The 12,190-nt window shown below is 45.4% G+C and overlaps 1 protein-coding gene across 3 annotated transcripts in view; it reads right to left on the bottom strand.

The window, feature by feature from the left end:
* Positions 1-392: 392 nt before the first annotated feature.
* The window catches only part of LOC140492250 (M-phase inducer phosphatase 1-B-like), a 48,966-nt gene continuing 37,168 nt past the window's right edge, over positions 393-12,190 (bottom strand). For 2 of the 3 annotated variants that reach the window (XM_072591175.1, XM_072591176.1), the window contains exons 15-16: positions 9,718-9,829; positions 393-4,241 (exon numbers count right to left, since the gene is read on the bottom strand). In XM_072591175.1, coding sequence (XP_072447276.1) covers positions 4,101-4,241; positions 9,718-9,829 — 253 coding nt within the window. In that variant the 3' untranslated portion in view covers positions 393-4,100. The remainder of the gene's footprint in view (positions 4,242-9,717; positions 9,830-12,190) is intronic. The other variant, XM_072591178.1, reaches the window with a different exon arrangement.

Below are 12,190 nucleotides of genomic sequence, written 5' to 3'. Positions count from 1 at the left end.
TCAGTACCTTGTACAGCTGCAACATGACCTCCCTGCTCTTAAACTCAATTCCTTTAGTGATGAAGGACAAAACTCCATGTCTCTTTCTAATTACCTGTTGCACCTGCAGACCAACCTTCTGTGATTCATGCACAAGGACACCCAGGTCCCTCTGCACAGAGCATGCTGAATATTTTCTCTTCTTTAACCATTCACATAATAGTCCTTTTTACTCCTCAACCATCTGAGGATCATTAAGTTTGCTGAAATTCTCTTCCCCCTCAGTCTTCATAACAATCATCCCCAATTGAAAGCAGCTCAATGGCAAGAATTAAGGTGGTGGAAATGTGACAAACTTGAAGTAATGTTCTAGAATACATGTTAATAATTCACTCCCAAGAAAAAAAACAGGCTCACTGCCAAATGCTCAGATTTTATTGCATGCAACAAATTGAAGTGTATCACTGTCCCTAGGCAGCAAGTTACATTTAGATTGAAATAGTTTACACACAGATATTGAATTGAATTATTGACGAGCATCTAGTGACTATGATTGGCTCAGTTTTGCTTCAAATAGGTCACTGGAGATTATGAGCTTGTTATTTTGGAAAAGCAATGACAATTAAAAGGAGGACTAAAAATAAAAAAAACTTTTAATGGTCATGTAAGAAAGACCAACAAAAACAATGCTTACTGAAGTGCACACCAATGTGTAGCACTAATTTAACTGCAACAAAATGCACATATTTTTAAAAGAGTCCATAGGCAGCAATACAGAGAGATAGTAACAGTGCAAATTTAATAATAAAAAGTTGAGCGTTGGGAATAAGAAAAAAAGGACAGGGTTGAGGGGGTAGTTATTAAACAAACAGATAAACTGACCACATTGAGACAACGGTCTGCATTCACTGACTTTGTCATTGCGGACAGCCGGTATCTAGCCAATGTGGAGACCGAGCACTCTGCTGTGGAATCTGACCTTGCTCCATTCCTCATGGGTATCAGAGGATCAGTTTAAGAGAGCGCGAGCGAGTGCGCAGACAGACAGTGCGAGCTCAGAATCTCTCCACCAGCATTGAAATGTATTCACTCCAAAATCAATCACAGAGGTGAACTCAAGGGAAGGGAACCCACGTCTCAGCAAACATACTGTCTCAATATTAACACATGTGTTACTGAGACCTCCAAGTCTGAAGTGTATTCGAAGGGAATGCAGGAAGATGTCATGCCTGCAGAAATAATTAGAGCATTGGACTTTGTGCCAGTGGGTGGAAGTGGGGAAAATCATTAGTACGTCCCTGGCTGACCAATAGGTCACAGGATCTGATCAACTACACCATGGATTTCAGCACCAAAGATAGATCCTAGATTTGTCAATGGAAGAAATTAATTGCCATGTATGGGAAAACAAAGGTCGAATTTACATGGAATGATTGCAGATATATTTTATACAATCTTGTCGCTTGAACATCCTCCTTGCCATCCTCAGTGGTCTGGCTGGAGCTGCTGCTAACTAGGTTAGCTGCGTTGTGTTATTTACAGTTAGCCCCACTCGGAAGGAATTTAGCTTTCAAATAAAGCAGTGCTCTCTCCACTGGAAGAGACTGGTGTTAGAGCAGGAGATGGATTCCCAGTAGCTATGGGCTGCCCCAAAATCATTGTATGTTGGTTTATAGGCACCTAATATGGTTTCCCAAAGAATGAAAAACAATGGAGAAATAGTCAGTGCTATGAGTATTCCCAGAGTTCCTCACCACTATCCAGGTGAAGATACCTCACCCCAATCTAATCTACACAAGATCTTTCTAGTTGGTTACACTTAATCAACATCATTTCTGAACAGCTTTTTCCTCAGCATCCCAATCATTAGAGCCTGTTTTACTTGCCTATAAATATGCATCCCTTGGGGGAAAAAAAATCAAATTAAAACATTTATGCTATATTATATTTGTCTTCAAATAAAACCCCTTTCAGAGTTGCGCACCTTAAATTATTTTGTTTAAAAATATCCAGTTAAAAACTGAACCAAACTGCTAGTCAGCAACCTGGAAGTAAAAAGGGTTTAAGCACAACAATAAAAATTGGACCCTTCCAAAAAAAAAATCCCAAATGTTTGAGGGTGAACAGATCTCTGAACGTCCCAATTCTTCCTGTCCGAAATAAAAATTACATTTCAGCAAGGTAGCAATCAGACCTTTAGCATTTATGTTGACCCTTAAACTTTGGGATAGAGTGGGAGCATCAGGGAACTGGGAAAATCGGTGATCACTGACCAAGTGAAGATAGGAACAAACTTCACCCAAAGTTTTGACACAGAGTGGAACAGTTCAATGTAGTCACTAGTCCTGAGGGAGAATGGGTGTGTGTATAGAAGGTTAATGGTACTTCAAGTGAGAGCTACAAAAGGAGATGGAGGATAAAAAACAAAAAAGGTGCTTTTTTTTCTCCCCCCTAAAAGGAAAGTCTTATTTTGGATTTCCACTAATTAGAACCACAGTTCTTTAGTTTTCTGTACCCAGAAGCAAGTCTTCCTGAACTGAAATAAATAGCTATTTTGGTAAGGAAATCAAGATTTTACCAAATTAATGTACATTAAAGTAATGGAAACCAGGGTACTATTATAAATGCTAAGTACTTGTCTTCTGCATTGTACACAGACATTGATGCAGTATTTTAGATACCAGACCCACAACTTGCTGCTACAGTGGGTAGAGCTCACAGCAAGCAAGTACATCACTTGGTACTTGCTTTCCCAGTGCTGGGGAAACAAAGGGTTGTACTGTATTCGTCGATATTGGCCAGGGCAGCATTGGACAGAGGAGTGTTGCACACAGTGTAAAGCTCACTGCCCAGTGAACGCCAGGTGCAATGTCCATGTCAGGCAGGATCAGGTCATGCCCGTGTCCTTCACAGTCAAACAACACCGAGCCTTTTCGGGTAAAACCATAGCAGCACAAGTACCAGCCCCTTACTTTTTCATGACAGCCTGATTGGACGTTTTTCAAAAATTAAAAGCAAAAATCGAGGCTGGAAATCTGAAACACAGCAGCATCTGCAGAGAGAGAAATAGGGAGTTAAGAACAGACTTGCCAGGTTACGATGATAAGTCACAAGGGTTCAACGGTTCTGTCAGATTTGCTGAGAATTTCCAATATTCGGTTTTTGAATAATCTTGTTTAACATTGAGAGCAGCCCCAGGTGTCTCCTTCAGGCATTGACAGCGATCAGAGAGAAACCAGTTGGTTTCTCTATGGCACATGACAGAGGCAGCAGGGTGGTGAAAGTAGAGAGTTTTGGTCACTGCTCATTACACAACACTGACATCTACCACAGATGCTCTAAGAGGGTCCAGGGGCAGGGACCACATGGAATGTGATGTTGCAGAAGATCCTAGCACCAACAAGACAGCTTGAGAGACAAAATACAACAAAACCTGTTTGGCAGCATCTGCTCAGTGTAAGGGGAAAGTCTACTATAGCTGGCCGCTCCCAGTTCCGTAACCCTGCTAGCTCAAGGCAACTATGTGATGGAAGATCAGAGAGGTGGACACGTAGCCAGCTATTCTGTCAACTGAGTCGTGAGATTGGAAACTTACAGCAGGGCCAGTGTTGAAAACCAAAAAGAACCAGGGTTATATAAACCAGAAACAGACATGGCCGGAAAAGCTCAGCAGGTCTGGCAGCATCTCTGGAGAGAAAGCAGGGCTAACAAAGTTCGGAGGAAAGGTCGCTGGACCAGAAACGTTAACTTTGATTTCTCTTCACAGGTGCTGCCTGACCTGTTGAGCAGGGGGTCGAGAGAGAAAGAAGGTCACAAGATCAAAACCAGGAACTTCTATTAAATTAACGTGGTTATCCTTAAAATAAAATTCTCTGAAGTGATAGTGGTTTTAAATAAAAAACTCTTTTGCCTTCCAAATCCACTTTGCACCAACTTGACATGGTAATAATTGTCCTGCTTTCTGATGTTGCAGGATTTAGACAGTCCTTTGCCTGCTGTATCGGGTTGTGCAAGAAGTAGAAGGTCAAAAATAGCTTAGGAACAGTTTTGGAGGAGATCAGTAAAAGGGCAGCGCCAATCAAAAGGCAAGAGGGAGTTCGTTGGCTGCTCCTCTCAGCTGGTCACATTTTCCGGAGTCTGGAGAGGAGGTCCCGCCTCCGACGCTCTCCCGCCCAGGACTTGCTCTTTCTCCTCAACTTCAGCATCTCCTCCTGGAAGGCTTCATGGTCCATGGGACAGTATCTTGGAGGGTCGCAGTAATTCTGCAGTACGGGAAAGGAAAGGATTTTTTTTTTTAAAAAAAGCACATCAGGCAGTCCCAGATTTCAGAAGAGGAGATAATTCATAGTCAGTGTGTGGTGAGGCAGCTGACTGAGATAAAAGTGACATTTCTTATCAAAACCCTTCCCCAGCACCCAGGAACCCTCAAAATGAGAGCAATGGCCTCAACAGATGATCCACAAAGTACATGTTTCACAATGGGCTCCTCTCCAGAGGAGATTTCGTAAAAGAATCCCGACAGTGCAGAGAGAGACCATTCAGCCCATCGAGACACTCACCAACCCTCTGAGGAGCTTCTCACCCTATCCCCTTAACTTCACATTTCCCTTGGCTAACCCACCCAGCCTGCTTGCCCCTGGACACTATGGGCAATGTGGCACAGGCCAATCGACCCTAACCTTCATGGGTTTGGACTGTGGGAGAAAACCCACGCAGACATGGAGAACGTGCAAACTCCACACAGACAGTCGCCAGAGGCTGGAATCAAATCCGGGTCCCTGGTGCTGTGAGGCAGCAGTGCTAACAACTTGAATTAAAGTGGGTTCATTAAAGCCATTTAAATTAAAGATTTTCACTTCCCACTAGATAAAGTAGATCAGTTTCCTGAACTTGAAGTTTCCAAAAGCATGTTTAAAAATTTACAAGAATGGCAATGCTACTTTCGAAATATTGTTGCTCCTCTGAAACATTGAAAGCATTACTGATTTTCTTTTTTTTAAAAAAAAGGGGCCTTTTTTCAGACAGGTAATGAGGCTGCCTGTCAAAGTTGTTTAACATCTAGCTGAATTTTGGGTGCACTAGTCTCCAAAGGCCTTCCACATCTTGGACAAAGGCCCTCCCTGAGGATCACCACCTTGTGGTGGGAGGCACCTGTGCATAGTCAGGAGCTAAACCACCTGGAGCATATCATGGCTGACCCTGCCAGGGGCTAAAGGTCAAGAGGCAAGTTCCAGACAAAGTGCAATCCATGACAACCTCAACAACAGAGGAAGATAGCGGAATTTTATTTTTATTCATTCATGGAATGTGGGCATGACTGCTTAGACCATCCCTAATTGCTCAGAGGGCAATCTGAGAGTCAACTATATTGCTGAGGGTCTGGAGTCACATGTAAGGCCCAGACCAGGAGAATGGCAGTTTCCTTCCCTAAAAAAGCATTAGTGAACCAGATGGGTTTTCTGACTACGGATTCACGGTCACCATTACACGCTTAATTCCAGATTTTTTCCTATTGAATTCAAATTCCACCATCTGCCACGGCAGGATTCGAACCCGGGTCCCCAGAACATTAGCTGGGTCTTTGGATTAGCAGTCCAGTGATAATAGCACAAGACCATCGCCTTGGAGAATCAACGGTTGCTATGGCGAATGAAGGGTATGACTGAGAAGGGTCACCAGTCATCTTGGTCTCCATGCCTCTGGGCTCTGAGGTCCATTGGGAGGGTGGACTGTACACCAGCTTCTCCACACCCGGGCATCCTCCCACCAGCCTTACCCAGGCTAGTGGTGAAGGGAGCAGGACGGTGATATCTGGAATCTCTGGTCACAAGTGGACACACCGGGCAATGGGTGTCAGGTTCCCTCATCTCGCTCCTGGGGCCAGAGCATTTCAGCAGCTGCTCCAAAGACTGAGCAGCTGCATTTCGGACTTGATCTGTTCACCCCAGTGGAGGGGGAAATAGAAAAATTACCCTAAAACTAGCCTGCCTCCAAGTCCCTGACTGGATTACCGCATCCAGAGAGATCACCTACACTTGGATAGAGACAAAGGAGGATAGGCTTTGGAGCCTGGAACGTAAGAACCCTGACTAACCCAGCTAACAGCAAACAACCAGAGACAACAGACACCATAACCAGAGAACCAAAGAGAGATTCAGATTGACCGAGCTGCTCTCGCCTACAGACGAAGGGCAGCTGCAGGTGGTGACAAGTGGTGACACCTTCTTTGGGAAAGGGAAGCCCAGAATTCCCAGTGTTGGATCCATCAGTTGCCTTTGAACTTCCCATGGGGATCAACGTGAGATTCATGACCATCTGCCGGATGCCCACTGATAAACAGATGGCTATGGTTGGAAACACTTCTGCCCCAACCCTTAACTTGGAGGAGTACTTTGTATGCCAACCTTGCCACGCTGTTGTCAAGTATCCCCAAAGAAAACTAACCATTCCTCTGGGAATGATCAGTGCCAGGGTTGGTGAAGACCATAACCTTTGGAATGGCACCATGGGAAGGGAAGGTGTTGACAATGTCAACTCCAATGGAGTCCTTCTTCTGTGTGCCGAGTACAAACTCACCATCACCAAAACAAAGTCCATCAGAAAAAATAAACTCAGTCTCTGGGAGGCACCCATGCTCCAAACAATGGCATCTCATTGATGACATCATTGTTTGCTCCAGGAAGCATTGGGATATGAACGTTAGCAAGACTATGTTTGGCTCAGATTGATGTTGGACTGGTCAGTGCCTAAGCTGCTCCACAACATCCATCAGATGGACAGAGAGAGACACAGACCGACAGAAGCAGACCCAGCCAAGATTCAACATCAAGAACCTGGTGGAAGAGGGGAAGGGGGTATGGGGTGATGTGGTCACATCTACAGGCCTCAATTGCTAAAAACCTGCCACCTCAGGAATAACCAGGGAGTAGGAGAACTGTGGAATCGGACTAAACCTGCCATTTAGTACCTGCAATAAACACCCTCGGGTACAAGGACTGGTTTGACGAGAAGGAAGTGGAAATTGAACAGCTCATCTCCAAGATAAAGGAGAACTTTGTGATTGGCAGTATGGCATCTTCTGCAAGGCCTAAAGAACAGCCTGTGTCAAAGCAAAGGCTGACGTCCAGAGGAGTGGAAAGGGAGCTCAAAAGCAAAATGGCCGACTGACAATACCTTGGAAATGCAGCAGTTGGCAGATGCCAATCACACAAGAGGCTTCTCCACCACAACCACTGTATAGGATCCAGGCCACCATGGCCTAAACCCCTTGCTCTAAAAGACAGAGTAAAGCTGCTCAAGGATAATGAGGCAATAAACATCCCCTGAACACAGCACTTCCAAGACATCCTCAACCGTAACATCAACATTAACTTGGAAACCATCAACCAAACTGCCAAGAGATCCATTCCAGTGACTCAAATACAGGATGTCATAACAAGGCTGCTGGTCCCGATGGGATTCCTGCAGAAATTCTAATGGAGTATGGCCCACAGCTCCACGAACACATCCATTCTCATGAAGAAGAACTTCCCTTGGAGCTCAGAGATGCTCTGATTGTGACCATGTTCACAAAAGGATGGCAAGGCTGACTGTGGGAATTACAGAGGCTTCTCCTTATCAACCCCTGGTAAATCCTGTCACGATGTGTCTGCCCTGATTGGTTCATCAGGGAGGCTAAGGCTGCTTAATGCTGGTGACAGTGCTGAGCAACCACAGATTGGCGCCTGAGCCTTTCACCATGGAGAAAGGGGTCAAGTGGGACTGCATCATCACACCCACCCTGTTCACCATCCTCACTGTCACTGTCCTCCATCTCATGGGCCAAAACCTGCCCGAGGGAATTCAAGCTGTTTACTGTGTGGACTGCAGGCTGTTCAACTTTCATAGGTTCATGGGCAAGGTCTCCATCACCTCCATCTTGAAGGGTCAAGATGCTGACAACACCATCGCAGCACGCACTCTTCGGAAGACCTGCATTAGTGGCTTTGCCAAGGCATAAGCTCTGGAACCTTATTCTTAAACCAAAAAAAAATCTAGTACTGCATCAACCACCACCAAGCCCCGCCACCCCTCTTACAATAAGGAGGAACAACTATCTCCCTGAAAATGGGGACCATTCCCTAGAACCCTGCAGCCTTCTCTTCTAATGCCAATATCGACGTACAAATCCAACAACCTCCGAGCCAGGCCAGTCGAACCTTTGCCATTCTCAGAAGGGTGTGCGAGGACCACGATCTACAGGCCTACACTCTCCAAAGCTGTCGTCCTTCCCACGCTACCAAATGGAGCTGAAACATTGACTACCAACAATAGGCACCTTAAGGCGCTGGAACAACACCAGAGGTCCCTATGGAAAATCCGGTGGCCCAGCTAGGAAGGCAAGTCGAGTAACACCAGTGTCTTGGAGGAGGCCAACATAGGCAGCATCACCACCATCATCATTCAACAGCAACTCCAATGGACCAGCCATGCCATCTCAACACCCAGCTCACTCCTCTCAAAACAGTGAATGTTCTCCCCACTGAAGAAAGGTCAGTGTGCCTCTCGCGGTCAAAAGAAACTCTTCAAAAGATAACATCCGGACTAACCTCCAGAAATTCCACAACAACAACTGAGAGGACATCACCTGGCAGGGAGTCACACAGTACAGAACCGATTTCCACTGAGCAAGGAGAGACAGGCATCACAAAGGCACTGCTCCCCCCAGCACCACCAACCTCCATTACCACCCACCAATGGTCACATTGGAATCAGAGACCCCAGATTTGCCATCTCAAGACTCACAAATAGACACCCTTAGCACTGCTGTCTCAACGCGCCAGGGACCCCGGGTTCGATTCCTCCCTCAGGTGTCTGTCCGTGTGGAGTTTGCACATTCCCCCGTGTCTGAGAGAGTTTCCTCCGGGTGCTCCGGTTCCCCCCACCTCCTCCCAGTCCAAAAGATGTGCAGGTTAGGTGAACTGACCATGATAAATTGCCCACAGGGTTCAGGGATGTGTAGGTTAGAGGGATTAGCCATGGCGAGTCTAGTGATAAGGTTTACATGGAGTGCTCTTCAGAGGGTTGGTGTGGACTTGATGGGCCAAATGGCATACCTCCAGAGTGTCAGGGGTTGGTGATTCTAGAACGACAATTGTTCTTGACCAGAGAGAGTAATCACCAATAACTTTTGGAGACAAAGGAATGAGTCTTGCCCTTGGGCTGGGAGTGGTAAAGATGGTGAAATGACAAGTTGACCTGGAGAGGCTGGAGTGTGTAATCTCACTGATAAACCCATGTTACAGGCATCACCATAACGTTGGGGGGCGCAAAGAGCCAAAAACTCAACAAAGGGCACTTGCTGGTACTCAGGATTAACTTGGTTTATTCGATTTACACTTGTAGAATAAATGATTGCTATCAGAGAGAATTGGTGAAGCAAGTGGGCAGTGTTAATATCAGAATTTGCCTTCAAACAAAATGTGGATTGACCAAAAGGACCTGGCAGGGACTCCCAGCCTTTTCAAACCAAGACACTGAATATTTTCAAATCATGAAAGACTAAGCTCAAAGCACATCGAAGGATTGCAGTCCCAACAGTGCATCATCCAGTGAGAACGTTCAGTCTGGGTTAGATGCTCTGAAGTAGGCAATAGGCCCAGATATTAAAAAAAAGGTGATAAAACAACACTTGAATTCAGAATGAGTTTGTCCAGTGTGCTTCACTAGAATCCCTCCAGCCTCCCAGCCATTGCTTACCACAAACTGAGGGAAAAAAGCCTTATAGCCTCCTTTCAGGATGTAGAGCTCGGGATAGTACAGGTTTGGGTATTCGTTCAGAGTCCTGTCCTCCTCCCGCACCAACCGGCACCTTGGGGATGAAATAAACCAGATTGGTATACACACTGCAGCGGTAAGACCCTTCAACATGCAAAGCTGCTTTGTGGTAAATGTCTATGGTCGTATGGGCCTTTCCCAACTGCCTTTCACCAAGGCAGAGACCAACACTGTACCATCCCATTGGTGCAGCCTGTCCACAGAGATTTAACATCACAGCAAAGGAGCATCTGGGTTTTATTATTGGGGGGGGGGGGGGGGTGGAGAAAACAGAAAAACACACAGAGACCAAGGCCAGCAGTGGATGGCAATGTCACTAATACTCCTGAGATTCCAGCTAATGTTCCGAAACAAATGCTAGCACTTCAGACATGGGATCCAGGAGCTCCTACCTGCTGCAGCCTTGATACAGCCTTACTTATCCTGCCATTATTAATGAGTTTTAATTAATTAGTTATCTTATTCACCCATGCTGCTTTTCATATACAAACTTGCAATAAAATGTTAATATTCATAAAGATAAAAAGACTGTGTACCAGAGGGGCACCATACAGCGAGTTCCTTCCCCTACAGTACAGCAGCAACCCATTTCCAACAACTCCCAATGAACAATGCTCCCGGTCACTGATTGCCTGACACAGGATACTTTATTCAACAGAGTAAATCACAGGCTCCTCCCCTCATCCACTCCTCTGGGTGATGCTGACTGCCCATCGTAGAGTTCTCCCATCGCCTGCTCCAGTATTAGTGTAACCAGCCATGCACACAGCCCCTTGAACAGAAAGCTACAGTACATTTCCTTAAGAGACCAAACAGGGAGCTTTATATTTTTGACATGGACCGAAATCACCATAACCAGGTCTGCTGGATTCATAGGGTCAAATGTACAGCATGGAAACAGACCCTTCGGTCCAACCCGTCCATGCTGACCAGATATCTCAACCTAATCTAGCCCCATTTGCCAGCATTTGGCCCACATCCCTCCAAACCCTTCCTATTCATATACCCATCCAGTTGCCTTTTAAATGTTGTAATTGTACCAGCCTCCACCACTTCCTCTGGCAGCTCATTCCATACACACACCACCCTCTGCGTGAAAAAGTTGCCCCTTAGGTCTCTTTTATATCTTTCCCCCCTCACTCCAAAGCATGAATGTGCTTTCCCACAGTTGCTACTGCCTCGCGATCAGGGTCACATTTGAGCTGAAGCGGAGTCAGCAGCAAGTGAGAACGTTATGGGTTTAAGACTCAATCCAGAGCCTTGAGCACCAAATCGGAGCGGGTGCTCCTGGGAAGTAGTGAGGCAGTGCTACATTGTCAGGGGCCAAAGCTTCCAGATGCAGGTCTTTGTAGGTTGATGTAAAATAACCAAGGTGCTACCTGGGAGAGGGGCAGCAGCTTAATTACCCCTGACTCAACAATCACTGGAATCAGATTATGTAGCTATCACCAACTAGCTGTTTATGGGATCTTGCTGTTCCCAGATGGTCTGTTATGTTTCTTACTTTACATAGCAACACTTCTAAAGGATCTCATTGCTTTTTTTAATGCTCTTAAGGACCTAACAACCAATCATTTTGCATAACCATTTCCCCTCTTGATCTAGCAATAAAATCACATTGCTTACTGGTTGTGCACTACTCAATCAGGAAGACCTTCATGATACTTAAAAAGGGATGCCTTCAAGTGATCTGTTGAAATTTTAGGCAAGTTCTTATCTCAACATCCTTGACTCTTTATGCAAGTAATGTCAGCCTTACAATTTTACCCTAGAGCAGGTTTCTGCCTGAAATGTAAATCTGAGACCATCTCCTCACATTGGGTGGCCTGGTGCGAGAATCATTACTGTAATTATAACACTACATTTATCATGTGATGCACTCACCTCTACACAGAGAAAAATTGAAAAGTGTCATTTTACAAGAAAGGCCCTTTAAAATCATCTGCAAGAGGAAAGTCATCGAGCCATCCAGCACGGAAACAGACCCTTTGGCCCTACCAGTCTGTACCGACCATAATCCCAAACTAAATCGCCCCACCTGCCTGCTCCTGACTCATGCCCCTCCAAACCTTTCCTATTCATGTACTTATCCAGATGTCTTTTAAACGTTATTGTAAATTGTACCTACATCCAGCACTTCGAGGTTCATTTTGCACATGAACCTCTGTAAAAGAAAGGCCGCTCATGTCTGTTTTAAATCTTTCTCCTTGAAAATATGACCCCTAGTTTTGAACTCACTCATCCTAGGGAAGTGACACCTACCATTAACCTTATTCGTGCCCCTCATGATTTTATAAACCTCTATCAGGTCACCTCTCAACCTCCTACGCTCCAGTGAAAGAAATCTCAGCCTATCCAGCCTTTCTTTATAGCTCAAACCCTCCATACCTGGCAA

Source organism: Chiloscyllium punctatum, chromosome 20 (assembly GCF_047496795.1).
Source record: "Chiloscyllium punctatum isolate Juve2018m chromosome 20, sChiPun1.3, whole genome shotgun sequence".
Lineage (NCBI taxonomy): Eukaryota > Metazoa > Chordata > Chondrichthyes > Orectolobiformes > Hemiscylliidae > Chiloscyllium > Chiloscyllium punctatum.
The sequence above is the reverse complement of the archived record's forward strand: the minus strand, read 5'-3'. Positions and strand labels throughout refer to the sequence as shown.